The sequence below is a fragment of the Falco rusticolus genome, chromosome 2, assembly GCF_015220075.1.
Source record: "Falco rusticolus isolate bFalRus1 chromosome 2, bFalRus1.pri, whole genome shotgun sequence".
Classification (NCBI taxonomy): Eukaryota; Metazoa; Chordata; class Aves; order Falconiformes; family Falconidae; genus Falco; species Falco rusticolus.
The window spans coordinates 114,373,486-114,390,983 of record NC_051188.1 but is presented as its reverse complement, the minus strand read 5'-3'; the positions used below and the strand labels follow the sequence as shown (position 1 = coordinate 114,390,983).

General features: G+C 44.8%; 2 protein-coding genes across 6 annotated transcripts in view; one reads left to right on the top strand and one right to left on the bottom strand.

The window, feature by feature from the left end:
• Positions 1 to 289: 289 nt before the first annotated feature.
• Positions 290 to 8,666, top strand: MPC2 (mitochondrial pyruvate carrier 2). 2 transcript variants are annotated; one of them, XM_037378068.1, is made up of 5 exons: positions 290 to 497; positions 4,573 to 4,613; positions 6,517 to 6,601; positions 7,626 to 7,737; positions 8,408 to 8,666. In XM_037378068.1, exons 1-5 carry the CDS (start codon positions 392 to 394, stop codon positions 8,463 to 8,465), a joined length of 402 nt encoding a protein of 133 aa, XP_037233965.1. In that variant the 5' UTR covers positions 290 to 391; the 3' UTR covers positions 8,466 to 8,666. The 2 variants fall into 2 exon arrangements, with proteins under 2 accessions (XP_037233965.1, XP_037233966.1); XM_037378069.1 differs by lacking the exon at positions 290 to 497 and adding an exon at positions 3,207 to 3,604.
• Positions 8,667 to 10,062: 1,396 nt separating this feature from the next.
• MPZL1 (myelin protein zero like 1) overlaps positions 10,063 to 17,498 on the bottom strand; it is a 41,940-nt gene continuing 34,504 nt past the window's right edge. For all 4 annotated transcript variants that reach the window (XM_037378064.1, XM_037378065.1, XM_037378063.1 and 1 more), the window contains one exon: positions 10,063 to 15,560. In XM_037378064.1, coding sequence (XP_037233961.1) covers positions 15,459 to 15,560 — 102 coding nt within the window. In that variant the 3' untranslated portion in view covers positions 10,063 to 15,458. The remainder of the gene's footprint in view (positions 15,561 to 17,498) is intronic.

Sequence of the window (17,498 nt, the reverse complement as noted above, 5' to 3'; positions counted from 1 at the left end):
GTGTTTGGGCACGTGGGGTTTCCCTGCGTCAGCCATCTTGAAACGGGAAAGTGAAGCGGCGCCGGCGGCCATTTTTGAGCCGGGCGCTCGCGCCCTTCCCGTAGGCGGCCGGGATGCCTCCTCCGGGCGCGCTGGCGCCAGCTCTCCCCACGAGGCGTGGGCAGGCCGCCCTAGCCAATCGCGCTGCGCGAACCTCTCCGCCCCGCCCCTCCCCTCGCAGAAGCCGCCAATCAGCGCGCAGGCAGCGGGCTCCTCCCCCCGGCGCGGGGCTGACAGGCAGGCGAAGCGCGCGGGGGGCGGTGGAAGGACGGCGGGTCGCTGAGGGACGGAGCCGCCGGCACATCGCTCGCCCGCTGTCGCCTGGCCCCCGCGCCCCCCTCGCCGCCCCGACATGGCGGCCGCCGTCGCGGGGCTCCGCGCCTCCTACCACCGCCTGCTCGACCGCATCGAGCTCAAGCTGCCGCCGCGGTTCCGGCCCTTTTACAACCACCCGGCAGGTAACGGGGCGTTCTCAGCCGGCCGGCCCGACGGCTGCCGGGCTGCGCCGCCTCGGGGCTGAGGGGTCACCTTGCCCCTCGGCCGGGCCCGCCGGCGGCAGGGGAGGCGCAGGGTCGCTGTCATCCCGACACGGGGAGAGCTGCCGGAGGGTGAGCTGCTGCTCGTTGAAGGAGAGCCCCTTTTGTTTGAGAAGCAGAAGGAAACCAAAAAGGCAGACGCGGCCCTACCCGTGCCCCCCGCAGGGCAGGGGTGGGCCGGGGTGCCCCCAGCGCCGGGCTCCGCCGTTTGCCGCGGCCCGGCCGGGCCCCCTGGCCCCGCCGCAGGGGTGCGGTGCTTTGCCAAGGGGCCTGAAGGCTCCCAGCAGTCGCCGCTTCTAAGTGCAGGTGCTGGAATATTAACGGGGAGCGCTGCAAGGATCTCTGATCTCCAAGTGTACTCTGGTGGAAGGCAAGCTGCTGTTTATTTTCTTTCTGCCGAATATGGCGCTCCTGCTGGAAGGCACCCTGTGCCCTTGAAGAATCCACTTTCCTAATGGAAGGGCTCCTGAGGGGAAGGGTGGGCTGGATTTTCCCTGAAATGAGCTACTGAGCTACCTTTACCTGACCTAAAGCTTACCTTTACTTCAGCAAACATGTTTTTTCGTGTTATTAGGGGGAAACCTCTTGTAAAGTGATCTGTTTCAGTGCCATTTAGGTGATGTTTGTCATGTAAACAAATTGCATAGGCTAGTTAAAAAGAGTGCCCGATAAAATCCTAAAGTTCCATTGGCTGCTTTCCCCACTGTTTTGCTTCAGCATGATGTGCATCCTTGACTCTTCACCTACCTGGCATATGCACTGTGAAAATGGACTTTAGTTTTCGGTCAGTTGCTCCATCCTCCTATAACAGCCCTTCCTTGAAATGAAAATTGTTGCGTGAAAGAAATCACAGTTAAAGAGTAAAAACTGCAGTTACCAAAATGTCCGACTTGTACTGAATTCACTAGGCCAATATATGTATATATAACATTAATGTATTTTTTTTTGTATAAAAAGTCAACATATCCAGCACTTACTTTGTAAAGGTGCCAAGCCTCTGAGTGCCACATTCATCCTGTGTGAAATGTGGCAGCTTCCAATTGCTTTTAACGAGTACAAGGCATGGTGAGCACTGGGAACATCTATGTTCATTCTTCATCAGAACTGTAGTACTAATTGGAAAAAGCTTTGGAGGCTTGCTTGCAGTGCTTTTTGCTTCATGGAACTGCCTGTGGGTTACTTCTGTTCACCACCGTAATGTTGAAATTAATTTTAAAATAGACAACTTTTTTTAGGGATGCAGTGTGTGTGTGTGCATGTATGCATACATCTGCCGTAATCCATACTGATGGTGTAAGTAAGAAAAGCCATAGAGCAAGCAGGTATCAAAACTGAACCTCTGCCACTTCTGTTTAAGCCTTGCATATCTTGAAGGTGGATCTGTGAGAAAGTTACGCAATAGCTGTCACTGACTGCAAAACAAGTAGGTTAAAAATGAAAGGCTCACGTTTTATCTCTGGTGATATCTAAGTTGCTAGTCTAATTTAGGAATGTAAGTGTCGCTGTCATGAAATTGTAAATCACTTGTGAGAAATTAAGAACAATGCTTACTTCTTTTCTGGCACAAAGAAAGCTTCCAGTAAAATAATTGATGCTTGGTCTGAAAAGCTGTTTCTTTGGCTGGCATTGCAAAGAGTGAGGCAGCTGGAGGACATCGAAGGGCCTGGGGCACAGCACACCAACTCCCCAGGCTACCACAGAGCAGGGAACATCGCTTTTGGCAGCCACAGGGAAGCGTAGGCTGAGCTTGTGCTCTCTGTCCTATGGCCTCCTTGGTTCGCTTTGCCTGATTAAGCTGAACTCTCCAGGACAAAGACTTCTTAAGTTTCATAGAAGTCATAAATTCTATAAACTGGTCACACACATGATACCCAAATTAGTCTCTGGTATGCCCCTGCTCTGATGTGCCGCTGTCAAATTCACCCTTGAAAAATTCCAGGTGTCGGGATATGGGAAGAGCTCTCCCTGGCTGGGTGCTTACTGGAGTGCCTTCAGGAGAGATGTTCTGCTTAAGGCATTTGACAGTCTTCCCTTGAAACAAGCTTGGCTTGGTACCTTACTTGTCTACAATTACTTCTTATTCTTGGAGTCAGCAGTTTTAAATTATCGATTTATCTATTATTAATAGAAATTGATGTCAGTCGTCTTGAAAATTTTACTAGCTGTTTAGGGAATGTCAGTTTAATAATATATACTTCCCCTACATTCTCTAGTGCTCCAAATCTGATTTTGTGTTTTAGAAGAAAATAGTTAAAGCTATATTAAAGCTACTTCCATGGGACCTCTGATTTATAAAGAGCTGTATTTGCAGCCTGATACTGACATACTAAGTAGCTGCTTAAGAGAACAGCAACTGAGGTTTATATCTTTAAAGGATGAATATTGAGTTGTATTTATTCAACAATATTGGACAGTTTTAGTGGCTGCACAACCTCAGGCATCCTAAAAAAACTCAGTCCTGTGGTAGGTAGAAATGTTCAATTATCCAAGCAAAAAGGCACGTGCTGGTAGTTAACTGTGGTTTGAAACTTGATCGCTGTCACAAGCCGTGTGTGTCTAAAGAGGGCTTTATGCAAAGCTGCCAAGCCAGTTTTCATTGCTTTCTGTGCTGCAGTTGCCCTGCCCCTTTTATAGGGCTTAGTTGGCTTTAATGTGATGGAGCAACTGATATTTGTTAACAGTTAAGTCTCATCCCCCAAATTATGAGTTGCTTCACAGGTGTTTGCTGTGGACATCTGATGGTTAATTTTTCCCAAGTCATAGTTTTCAACTTGAGGGGGCTTAAAACAGGGAGTATAAATAGTTATTGCAAGGCCCTTTTAAGGCCGAGTCAGTAAAAAGCAAGTAACCAAAGCCCTAGTGTTTATCATTTGTATTTTACAACTTTACTTATAATATGTAACATATTACAGTGAAAACTTGGCTTCATCTTGCATGTTATCAGAATGCTGAACAGTGGCCTAGCAAGACCTAAAACTTGATGTGTTTTGAAGAAATCGGAACCAGTGTCCTGACTGTCACCCAGTGCGGTGGGTTTGATACTTTGGATCATGGTCTCTCTTGTAAGGCTTCAAGCCGTAGTCCTAGATTAATGATTTCTGGCATGGCTGGCAATCTGCATGCTGTAGATGTGGCATTACAACACTTTGGTTTAACCAACCAGTTGCCATTTTGGCACCGCTGTAAGATGTGTTGTATTTGTAAGAGAGATGTTTCCCGGCTCCCATTCCGTTGACTTTTCTCCCTTCCTTCTGTAGATACTTTGTCCTCTTCCCCTGCAATCCTTTCTTGCCAGTTGGTAGATTATTGGGGTGTAGGGTTGATTGGGTGGGAAGCATTGTTTCTGCTAGAAAGACATGGATATTCAGGGGTGCAAGTTGGAGGTGAATGAGGACACTCTCCCTGTGACATTTACTGCTACTGTGTTTGTGATTTGTACTTTCATTTTAACAATCTAAAGCTGCTGTGCAGCACGACTTCTGTCACACGAAGAGGTGGGCTGTGATTTGGGAAGGGAAGAAGGGACTGACGTGTTACAGTACCAGTAATAAAATATTTTGGGGTTTTAGTTTGCAAGATTCAGTTCACAAAGATTTCAAATGCTAATGCTGTTAGTTCAGCTGTAGAGTGGCGTGTAATGATTACATAAAAACTGTCTTAACTATTCCTTATCCTAACTCTTTTCATTATAAATGCATTTTTGTCTGCTGTAGTGTCCTCATTTGCTTAAAAATAGAAATACAAAATCCTACTCATCTGTTGCAGAACTGGGTGGACTCATTACACAACTGAAGGTTGATGCACTGGGTTGATGAGCTATGACTATTAGGTGATAGAGCTTGTACAGTGGTAGAAACTGTGCTAACATACACAATTCATTATTAAAAAAAAAAAACAACAAACAAAACCCCAAACAACCAAAACTTACTGTGGGTATTAAAACAGACACTTCTCTGAATATTTTAACTTATTTTCTTTTTTCCCCCTCCTCCCTCAGGTCCCAAAACAGTGTTTTTCTGGGCACCTGTTATGAAATGGGTAAGTACAAGATGCCAGCTGGTGTCTGGATGTCACTCAGAGGGCAATCTGCAGCAGCCATTAAGCAAGCAGTAGTTTCCTAACAGATATCTGAGCCTAAAGAAAGACTTAATACTGAGGCTGTAATTTTTAATACATGGGGAGGAACAAAATTAGCCTCAATGACATATAACACAACATGCAGGGGATACAGTGGGGGGAGAAATGCTTTGTGGAAAAACTGTACTCTTCGCTGAAAGTTTCACAAAGCTTTCTCTTGTGAAATGCTAACTGTTGCTCAAGGTAGGCATGAGCTGGCATAATTTAAAACTCATAAAGCATGTATTTCTTCTGTGACTGAGGAATTTGGTTTAGCCTTTATAGTTTGAAGGCAGTGTATCGGAGTATAAGGTAATCCTGAGAAAACAAAAGAAAAAAGGCAACTGCCATTTTGGCTGTCAGTAACTCTCTGCTTCCTGTGCAGTTCTGCTTCCCACGTGGTTATGCTCCTTGGTTCTTGCGCACAGGTAAAGTTATATGCCCCGTCCTGCTTCACTGTACTCCTCCTAGGTGTTGTATTGGTACAAGTAAAATAAATGACCTCTAAAATCAGAAAGCGTGTTTGATAACATGCAAGGATATAACTTGTTCTTCCTATTGCCAGCTGGTTCATAAGTTTGCCATTGTGAACCCCAGCGTTTTACAGGCCACAGGCAGCGCGTTGTGCTCCAAGCTGTAGCTTGGTTTCTTTGTCAGCCCAAACTGGAGCTGCAGTAACCATGGTTAACCGCCCCTTCTCAGAGGTGCTCCCAGGCAACGTGTTCTTGAGCCTGGGCATGCAGGCAACTCTTCTGAGCAGGATGCTGTCAGAAGCTGCTGTATCAAAAGAGCTTATATATGGGTAGTTTTTCTTTTGTGAACATGCAGGAAGGCTTCTCTAAGCTCACAGTGATGTTCTTCACTGAGAATTTAAACAGACTTTCCCGCTACATGGCAAAGACGCATTTAATGCAGTTACCCCAAGTGTGCTGAAAGTCTCTACCACCACAACCATATCAATCCTGTAAGTGAGGCAGCACGTAGAAGCATCTACCCTAGAAAATCAGTTTCTTGATTTGAGCCAAAGGAGTCCTTAGTGGCAGTCAGTGAAGTAAAAGCATTAGGACTCATTTGGGTGGGGGTGTGTGTGTGGTTTTTTGGTGAACTCTTGTAAAACGAACATGAAATTGTATTTCCAGTAGAGGTCAATAACACAACAAAACAAATCAAGCAGCATGTTTGCTAGTAATGTTGTCAAGTAGATCAGCCAAGCTGTTCCTCACTTCACCTGGAAGTTCTCTGCATTTCCTGAAATTATACTGAAAAGGAAGCACTTCTGCCGCCTCAGATGAAGCTGAATGAAGAGTATATATGGTTCACACCTACATCTTTACTAGCAGTACCTTAGCCTGAGCTTTAGGAAGAAGGGCCTACATTTAGATAAGCTTCTATTTGTTGCCTGAAAGCCAAGGGGGGCGGGGGGAGGGCAGGCATGTGGGTTCAGCTGCTTTCTTAACCTTAAGGTTAAATTAACCTTGGTCTTAAATGAATATAAAATCGCCACTGCCTGGGATTGAGGAGTTTGAAGAGTATCTTAAGGAAGCCAATTCCTAAGCCTCATAGGTTGAAGGCAGGGTAAAGCATGACAGCTGCTCTAAAGAGCCACTCTACATACTATTAACTACGCCAGTTGAACCCCCCCCAAACATGTTCTTATTCCTACCAGAAGGGACTAGAAGTGGATGATGTCTCAGAGAGTCTTAATTACTCTGCTCATATAATACATCCCATCTTCTGCATAATGCATATAGAATAAGCACTGAGCCTTTTAAAGCGTTTGATCTGTTACAGGTTGTTCTGGTACTCACTGAATTTCTCTTTACAGGGTTTGGTATGTGCTGGAATGGCTGATATGACCAGACCGGCAGAAAAGCTCAGCACAGCACAGTCTGCAGTACTAATGGCCACAGGTAAAGCCAAAGTTACTCCATGCTTTTACACAACACCCTCTCTAAAACTGTATACGCTACTTTCCGAATCCTCCATCAGTACTGAGCCGTTTCTATTCTCACTGTCGCTGTTGGATGATAATTCTAGGATAGACCTATACTTCCTATTGAATCTGTAAGAGCTCTGTGATTATGTAACAGTTTTCTACACGTATCTTAATTCGGAATTGTCCAGAGCAAGTTGTTCTGAGTTAGGATATGAGTTTTCATCCCTTAAGTTACAACGATGCCACTCATTCCACCAAGTGACCTCTTTTGCTTCAGGTCAAGTAATTCTGAAATCAGTCCAGGATATAGCAACTGTTTTAGAACAGACTTGAAGGGATTAAACAATGGTAGGGTAATTACGCTAACATAACTGGAAAGAATTTCCATGTGTTACAAGAACTTGGAAGTGGTGGTACGCTGACTGCTGCGCTGCTGCTTGCCGTGAATTTTCACACTGGCAGAAACAATATTCCGTATTCAAGGTGTTCTGCCAGGTCTTTTCAGGGGCAGGACCTGTGGCAGCTAAAGCTGAAAATCAAAATTACAACTGGCACCTTCTTCAGACTTTATTTTGTATCTGCCACAGTGCTGTGCATTTTGCATGGTCCGTAAACCTTTCTTGCTGGTGGATTCTGTAACCTCTAAGCTGGCGCAGCAAGCTGGAAATACTATGGCAAAACGCCACTACCCTACAACTGTGCTGGAGAATTAAGGTCTAGACTGCTGTAGGGTACAGAGGATCTTTGATATTAAGACTTTGAATGAAGATAACTGTCTTGGAAAAATGCAATACGTATCCACAGCTGTCCGCTGGCACTTGATGTGCTTTTAACTGAGAAATAGCTACTTATAAGAAAAGCAGTTGTCTAATGTGAAGTTGTAAAACTTGTTTACTTAAGCTGGCCCACGATTCTGTCTCCAAACTTAGGGGAATGTCTGAATATTTCACTTTAAAGATTTAACATCTTTAAACTTTCCCTTTCATTCAATTCAACAGGCCTTATTTGGTCAAGGTACTCTCTAGTTATTATTCCTAAAAACTGGAGTCTGTTTGCTGTGAACTTTTTTGTTGGCTGTGCTGGTGGCTCTCAACTCTTCCGAATATGGAGGTATGTATTAAGAAGGGCTACTCTACATACTGTGGCTTAGCATTCACACCACCTTGGGGTTTTTTTAATATTATTTTGAATTGATAAATTCTACCAGCCTCAAATGTCAGTGCAACAGGCAAGAAAAACTGAATAATTAATTAAACATTTCAGAACTTTTTTGCTACATTGTTAGTTTTCCAGTTGAATGGGAGTGAAGCTTTAAGTATTTGCAGTATACCCAGAGCACGTTTTAAGGAGTGCTTTACTTGAAAAGTGTAAGGTAAAAAGGTAAAAGGCATTCTTCAAAGGCTGTAGGTCTGACCGACAGACAGCCTAGCCTTTCTCCTCCTCATAAGCTTTGCACTTCTGTCAGCTTTTAGCATAGAATCGTGTCAGGTCCAGCTGGATCAGAGGGTTCTTAAGCAGAGCAGCATTTTTCTTTCTTTTTTTAATTATTATTTCTTGAGGGAAAACTTGGGAGTTCTCTGGCTTCATTACTGGCCAGGAATGAGGCAAACTTCACAACTAATTTGAAACTATTTATAGGGACTAAACTATCCTGTCCTGAGTTTCCACCCTGAAATCCGTTGTAATTTTTAACATCTGAACAGATCGTTCGTTAGTTGCACTGTTGTTGCAACTGGTGTTCTATTCTTAGTCTGTGCTTTTTTTTTTCTTCCCCCTATAGGTATAACCAGGAGCTAAAAGCAAAACAACAAGAGCAGCTGCAGCAAAGAGATGCTTAACCCAACAGGTCAAATCCAACAACGCACAAACCCTTCCCCGTGGGACCTTGCTTCACTAATTTTAATTTTTTTCTCTGAGAAAATGAAAGAGGAAATCTAAAGGTCTAGAGAACAAGTGTTTTCTAAGTGCAAATAACAAAGTATCACCATACATCTAAATGTAAAAGCAACCTTTTAAATCGAAGTAAAATTGTGTGTCTTACATCATCTCTTTAAAAGAAACTGATTGTGGGTTGTGCCCAGGAGGAGTTGCTGGGCCCCACCTTACCTGACGCCGGTGACAGTGCTGGGAGCGCCTCAGACTGAAGTCATCTCCTTTCCTGTCATCCGTCAGGCCTGGGTGGGGTTTTACCACACTTCCAGTAACCAACAATGGTAGCATTTGCATTTCATTCCCTGATGCTCTTCCCTGGCAGTGTAAGGATATTCTTTTCAGCTTCGGCTTTGTAGGTCTTCATTTGTTTCCTGGCCACCCCAGTCTTTAACAAGAGGAGGGCAAACCAGCATGTGCCTCTGGTGTTCTAGCCTCTGTCATCCTTTACGACTAAAGGCAGAAGACGGGAACATTTAAGGACCTGCTTCTTGGGAGCGTGAAAAATAAATAGCCAAAATGTCTGTTACTCACTTTCCACCCCTTCTGTAGGGACATACAGATTTCCTGTGCAGGTGGGCACCCAGGAAACATGTACGTGTCAGTCTCCTGCAAAGCTTTGGAGGCAGTGGTCTGCTCCTCTCTGTGGCACGTTTGTGAATAAACACTGGAGCTTTCCCTGAAAGTCAGCATCCCTCCCTACTCACTTTCCTGTAAAGAGGAAAAATGTGCCACTGTGAAAGAACATCTGAGCAAAGGCTTTATATTGCAGTGCAAAAGCTCATCTGTTACTGAGAAGTACGAGGCAATTATGCTCAGAGCAAGGCATCATTGAGCTTCCCTGGCAGGCTCTCTGAGACACACCAAAGCCTGGAGTTAGTTGGTACTAGAGCTGTAGAATTTATGTTTAGGAGAAAAAGATAACTGAGACACAGTAGCTTCTTCAGGATTCAGCTTTCAGGAAAATGGAAGCCCTTGAAATGATGGAGTTTTTTCAAAGTCCCGTTACTAAGGTTTCTCTCCACCCCACTTTCCCCCGGTCCCATTTGGGTTACCACTCCAGCAGAGCAAGCGTGGAGAGGAAAGGAAACTGTTCTATAGTTACAAGGGCTACAGCACCTTCTTGTGGAAGTGATGTCCTCTCCCTTCTCACCCTAGATATATATATCTAGTGCAAAGGATTTGTGCAGAATACTTTAAGGAACACATTTTCCATTTAAGACATGCACCTGATTGTCAGCTCCCTCTGTTCAGAGGCTCTCCTGCCATGAAGCTGTTTCTCTCCTATATGTATTCTGCTACAGTTTCGCTCTTGTTTCTTAGTTCTCTGAGCTGAAGTGGTACTACAGGGCATCAATTCGAACAGGGAACTCTCCATCTGTGGCGTTCACCGAGCTGACAGACTGCAGTGACTGAAGAATACTGCCAGAGAGAGAGCAGTGGTGCATTTCAGTCCCCCTCCCTTCCCAGTCCCTCCTCAGATAAGACGCATCCAGCAAACCAGTGTGAGGGGGTGGGGGAGTGTATTAAAATATTCACAAGATTACAATAGAAAACATGAAAGTCCATTCAAGAAAAAATATCCAAGATAACTGTTTCCAGATGAGTCTGTAAAAGCAAAAGCAGTAACAGTTGGTACACTGGCTCTTCACGTAGTCAGGCCATGCAATGCATATCTAGCTCCCTCACACAGATTATACACCTGTCTTACAAGTGTTTGCTCTCTTGTGTACCTCCGAGACTGAGGTTTACAAAAGAGCAGTACCCAGTCCATGGTTCCGACTACATTTACCACATAAAACCAGCTGGCGTCGCAGGGAGGCAGAAAAGATTGCACAGCACACATCGATCTCCGAAGGCATTGAACTTACATTTTAAGAGTGCAAAAATAGCGTTAACTGAAAGGGCTTATTAGCTGTAGGGCAGTGAAGAGAAGGGAAAGAGAAGCCTTAAGAGGAGTATAATTGCTGAGCATAGTTAATATGATTTTGTAGTCTCCCGTATAAAAACTACCTAAATACTAGTGCTGCAGGGGTGCGGCCACAGCCCAGAAGCCTTACCCACCTTCTCAGCTTCGATGGTTTTAAAGAGAAAATATTCCCATCACCTATTATACAATAAGAACATTTTGTATTTGAGGTCCTAGGTAGACACATTAATAATGTAAATTTCCAAGACAAGATTTCAATACAGAGTGAAGGTGTTTTGGTTATAAATCAAACAGCCCACGCTTGACCTCAATGAATTTACTCTAAGGCAATGCAGCTTCCAAGTCACATATAGACATTTACTGCAGTTACAAGACAGATGGTTACCTAAACAGTTCTCACAGGTTAAAAAAATTAAAAACCTAATTCCAGCTCTTCTAGTCACAAAATATCACTAAAGCTTTGAGAGAAAACAAAACCCTACAGGTCTCTGGTTATAAATGAGAAATCATTCAATTAGTTACAGGGACGTATGTGCCACCCTGTAATAGCTCTTACTGCCATTTCACGAACATGCCAACCACCTCCCTCTCTGAACAACTGCTGAAGTCAAAAGGGGCAACTGAGATTTGATGTACTGAGTACAGCTACCAATTTACTCAGATCGATACTTTATAATTATTTGTAATCCTCTTCTCAAAATTCATTTCTGTTAATCAAAACGAAGGAAGAGTATATGCACTGTTAGTAAAAAGCCAAAACTTCTCGACTTGGCAGTTCTGTTAACAGGGAAGGTGACCGATGCCCTGGCCCTAGGGGTGCCAGCTGGCTTAGCTGCCACAGCCCAGGCTGGCCATCCGGCATTCCCACAAAACATGGCTTTTACTCATAAAATACCTTTTTCCCATCCCCCTCAGCTCAGAAATGGCTTTCAGACTGATCCCAGTTTTGTTTGCATGGTGAATAAAAGAGAATCCACTTCAAGCCTTTCAACATCACACACACCTTCCCCAGCTCTGCCATCCGAGAGCGATGGCCCGTGTACAGTTTTGGTCATTTGCTACTGCCTGGAGAGGCTGCCTGCTCCTCAGCTCTGCTGCAGTAAGCCTGCCACGCAGCACTTCTTCTCAAAATAGGTGGCCCTCAAAAAGTACTACGACAGGACAACACACTTAGTGCTCCTCAAAGGCCAAGCTGCTCCTTTCCACCTGCAAAGAACAGCGTCGGAGAATGAAGAGAACAGCCGTAGAGCAGTTAACCTGGTCACCATAACGTCAGGATATGATGACCTTGTCTGGCTTTAGTCTCCACCTGCCACCCATCAAGGAAGCAGAAGTCCTGTCTCCTGAGACTTTACTAAGTAAGCCAACATCGCACCAGTCCCTTTCATCAGCACATGTTATCGCCTGGTGAAACCAGCCAAGATAACCTGAGGGACAGAAAGTTCACAAATGTTGCCTCACATTGCCTCAAGTTCTTTTGACTTCAACCAGAGTAAAGTTATTCAACAGCTACATTGTTCACATGTCCATGAAAAAAAAAAAAAAAATTCAATAGCTTTTGCACTGGGGAGGGATTCAGACTGATTTCTGTTATTCCTGCGGGGATGTTTGTTTCTTTCTAAAAAGATATTCAGCATTTTAAAAAGACACTTCCAAGTTCATTCTGCCTTCACAAAGAGGATCCAAGCAGCCCTGCAAGGAGCCTCCTCGGTACAGGCAATCCGAACATACCTGCAGCTAAACAAAAGCAAAGAAAGATGTTTCCTCAGGTTAGTTAGCACCAGCCAGATCAGGATGTCTCCTGAAGTTAGCACCAGTTCACTAGATCAGCACGTTTCCTAAAGCCAGTGGGTTCCATGAAGTTAGCACCAGATCAGCAGATCAGCATGTTTCCTAAAGTCAGCAGGTTCCTTGAAGTTAGCACCGAATCAGCAGGTTTCTTAGTTTCTTAGCACCAGATCAGGATTGTGCTCAGATTCTCCAGTATATTCCAGTAGGAAAAGAAACAAACATTAGTAGCAGACTTCAGAGCCTAGGACAGCCCTATCTTCCCATAGCAGCAAGTTTTTGATCGCTCTGTTCATCACATTTCTCCTTCTTTCTCTAAAACATCTGGGGAGAAAGACAGTGACGCACAGGGATGAACACGGGCAGATCAAAACTGAGTTTCTCCATCAACCACCTCAAAAGTGTTTGTTTCTTACTAAGTGTAAAACAAATGTTGGGCAGTAGCAGCCTGGCAGATAAGGGAAGCAGCAGCAGCACCATTCATCCTGACCTCAGCGAGGCTTCCAACAAAGGCAGGTGGTGTCAGGAAACCAGTGAGGTCCGACCCTGACGGAAGAACATGGTGTTGGCACACCCAGCTTTCGTGGGGGGGCCGGGGGGGAACCCACTGTACACAAAATAGTTATTAAAGTTGCACTGTCTTAATTAAAGGATTATCCTATGTGGTTCTGAAAGGGTCTGCCATGGGCCTAAAACTACTTTTCATTTACTTGATGTTACAGTTGAATGTCGACTTAAGTTTACAACTATCGAGCTAAGCGTGTTCCAAGCTCACTGAGGGACAGGCAGAGAATTCCAACCAAGTTTTCAACTGACAAATTGAAACTGAGGTCTTAAAAAGCCCTAACAGAATTTCAGCAGAGGCAAATGTGCAGACAATACGAAACCGGCAGGAGATGCTGGCACACCAGATGGTTGTGCTGCCACTCCAAAGGACCTGTACAGGCCGGAGAATTGGGCTAAGACGAATTTTGTGAAATTCAAGAAGTGTAAAGGCCCATGCCTGGGGAGGAACAACCCCATGTACGTGCTGGGGGCCGCCCAGCAGGAAAGCAGCTTTGTGGAAAAGGCGCTGTGGGCGTCCTGGTGGACACCAGGTTGAACGTGAGCCAGCAGCGTACACCTGCAGCAAAGAAGGCAAATGGTATCCTGGGCTGCATTAGGCAAAGGACAGCAAGCCAAGGGAGGCCAGCCTTCCCCTTTATTCAGCACTGGTGAGGCCGCACCTGCAGTACTGTGTCCAGTCTGGGCTCTCCAGTACAGGAAAGCTATGGAGCTACTGGAGCAAGCCCAGTGCAGGGTCACGAAGATGATGAACTGCAACATCTTTCGTGTGAGCAAAGGCTGAGAGAGCTGGGACTGTTCGGCCTGAAGAAAAGCAGGCTTGGGAGGGACCATATCAATGGGTGTAAATACTCAACGGGAGGGAACAAAGAGCACTACTCTTGTCAGTAGTGCTCACTGGTGGGGCAAGAGGCAATGGAGGACAGAAATTTAAAAAAACTAAATTCCATCTGAACACAAGGAAGCACCTTTTTTTACTGTTTGATTGCTCTAAGTGATCAAACAGGGGAACAGGTTGCCCAGAGACGTTGTAGAGTTTCCGTCCGTGGAGGTACTCAAAACCCAGCTGGGCACAGCTGCCGGGCAGCCTGCTCTGGCTGACCCCGCTTGAGGAGGGGGGGTTGGACTAGATGATCTCCAGAGGTCCCATCCAACCTCAACCATTCTGTGACCGATTCTGTGAAACAGACTGAACTAGGAAATGGGTAAGAACCAGGAAGAAGGGGTTATGGTAGAACAAGCTGAAAATTACTTGCTGCTACAAAAAAACAACACCCCATTAGGATGTACAAAAAAGAAATCCTTCTACTATATGCTACTCTGAGAAGACCTCGGCTGGAATGCCACTTCTAGGTTTGAGCATCACATTTCAGGATACAAATGGGTCAGCTAAAGAAAGATCCTCTCGGCAGAAGACAACGATGGGAGATCCTTAACTATCTATGAAGAGTTTAATCTAGAAACAATAAGCTGGGAAATTATATTCAAGTAGGAGACTTGCAGAGAGGAAGGAAATAAACTGTCCTCCACATCCTCTGTGCAAATATAGGTTACACAAAAAATCCACACATCAAAAAAAAACAACAAAGAGTGTAGCCGCAGATTTCCTCCAGAGGTCATTCAGCCTCCACTACAGGCTTTTAAGAACAGATAAAGCATCTCTAAAGGAAGTGACAGTGGTATAATGGAGCCAGGGGAGAGAGGTGAGGGAATACCACAGCTTCCAGATCTCTGAGAGCCCTTTTTCATGCTTATATGAAATGACAGAGCTTCAATGAAGAAACATTTCACTGAAAGGTTCAAGAGAGTCTGAGGCAAACACCTACAGCTATAGCTTCCTATCCCTTTAACTCACTAGCTCTTAAGTTTTTCACAGGTAAACTACCATTTCACAAAATTCATTAGCCCCAAACTATCCCTGCACCTTTAAAGGGCTGAGCTTGAACAAACAGGCTCAATATAGAAGTAAACTGTTCTGTGACGTGTGTTACACGGGTCAGGTAGGCCTAAACATTTCCTTCACTTACACTGCTAAGACAAACATTTCGGACAGCTAGGAGTCACAATCTGGCTTACAAGACCAAGTGAGCGTGTCTAGTTTATATGAGAAAGCAGCTTGTACTGAGAATCCAACCGAGGAAAGATGAATACCCTGTATACATAAAGAACCCTGTGAATATAAAGAAGGTGTCTTCTTTATGCTCACCTCAACAAAAGAAATCAGGCCCTATGAGCGGAAAAAGAAAAAAAAAAAAGAATCTCCAGGTCAATCTAGAATCTTCAGGCATCTTCCAGTTTCTCCATCAATAATCAAGATAAAAATATTTTAAAATTGTGATGCGAGTTTTCACTTTCTCTCTCGTCACACAAGATACAAAAAAGAATATTGGCAATTTATAAGCAAAATTCTTACCGCATTTCAACATGCAACATTGGTCTCACTTCTGGACGATTAAATAGACTATTTACACACAATACATATATATCTTTCCCTCTGTATGCACATGCATTGGTCCTAGCCTAGGCATCAAAGGCCACATGTGAGTTCTCTGGGTCAAATCTTGTTCAAGCAATTCCAGTCTGAACGTGTGTTTTCCTTTGGATAGCTTAGGTTCTCATCTCAGTTCTTCCGAATATCAGCATAGACCACAGACTCTGACTTGTTAATCTTGTCGCTGTGCTGTCCTCCGGAGTGATCTAACTGCGCGTAAATGACTGGGCCCTGGGAACAGAATAAAAAAAAAGCACAATCAGTATTTTTCAGAAGAGGTCATCTCGCCCCTTGCTTCCGCCGGGGCTGCAGCAAGACCAAAGCTAAAGCAAGACCACAGAGCTTTTATGACTGCTAAAGGGCACTTGGAAGCAGGTGGAATGAACCCCTCACCCACACATGAGCTCTACTCTGCCACCTTTCTCCTGTCAGGACCATGCCAAGCAGCACCACTGCCTCCCTTCAACACTGGTACGGCTGATCGCTGCTCACAAAAAGCAAAATCTGGGCTCCTCTGTTCCGAACGGCAGCAATTCTTACACGCTCTGCAGCGAAGATACACGGCTTCGGCAGGTGCATGCCAGACTGAATATTTTTCAAGAACTGTGCTACAGATTTATCTTATTAATATGGGAAGTAAACTTCCCATACTGCCACTCAGGCCCTGTAGACCCCACCACAGCTGCACCACACGGATAACGAGGGAGAGAACAAACCTGCCGCCACCTCACGACACCAGTCACCGCCCCAGCAAGCGACCGGATCGATACTGACACAGCAGCGAGCCAGACAACACTGAAATGGTGCGGTAATGCAGAATTCTTACCTGACTTGGAAGCCACCCCAGGCAGCCAGCACCTCCACAGACACACTGGGCAAGCACGGCCACACGCTTTCGTCCTGTGTGCTGGGGTGCAGTGTGGAGGACGTTACAGCACCATCTTTCAGCAGAGCACGCAAACATGCCAGCACCTTCCCAAAACACCACGTCCTCCAACACGCAGCCCCCAGGAAAGCAAACTGCAGCCATTCGAGATGGGCTGAGGACAAGACCGTAGCCTATAAGGAGCAGGTACCCAACAAGACAGGTGGGACCTTTATGGAAAGGTCTGAGCTGCAGCTCCCGTTCTGCATGCCCCAGCCGACATAAGTGCAGAGCAGAAGGCTGTGACCACCCACCAGGTGACCTCAGCAGAGAGGACGCCCCCCCATTTATATCCCATATACATCCCCCAGGCAGGAGGGAAAGGAACTGTCCTGTCTGCAGGTGGAGGGGGGAAATTACAAGCAGAGATCTTTTCCTTTGGTTGCAGCTTTATTTAGCGATCTTTGCTTCAAAACCATTTCATCCATTTAACTCTGTCTCTGCCACTCTCATGTCCCAGGGAGAAGTAGCCTTCACAGGCATTTCTCCTACCCCCTTCTCCCCAGTACCTTTTTGGTATCCTGCCAAATTAGAAAACATCTCTATGGAACTGACCCAGAAATCCTTCCATCTACCTTCCAAAGCAATTAGGGGCCAGAGATGAAAAGAGACATTCCATACGGAAAATTAAGTCCTTGAAGGACCATAGGTACAGTTCTGCACAGTTGTTTTCCCCCCCAACACAATGGCAAAGCCTGCACCTGATAAATACCTTGTTCTCTTCCAGAAGTAGTTTAAATCCATTTTTTTTTCCCTTCCGGGTCAAGTATTTGCCAAGTGATAAAAAGCAGAGGGAGATGGACAGAAAGATGAAAACTTGCAAGCAGATATAAAACGCTAAATATAAATATATTATATAAATACATAAATACAATTATATTATATAAATACAAATAACAGACTGAGAAAATGTTCAAAAGAGACACTGATGTCTTAGAAAATTCTGGATTTCAAGTCTCATTAGAGCCACCTTTTTTTTTTTTTCCTACTTCTTCTTCTTTTTCCACTGTTGCCACTCATGTTGTTCTGGTCTCCAATACTGTATCAGGATTACATTACTAATTACAATTAGAGTGAGTGTCTATATAAACTTCAAGGCAAAGTGACCCTAAGGTTTATTTATAAGCAATTTTGGAAGTCTCACCTACCTGAGGCCATAGGTCAAGGGAATGATAAATTCAGCTCGAGAGCACTTCCTATCAGTTTAATAATAAAAAAAATTAATCTACAGCTGCATGAAGTAC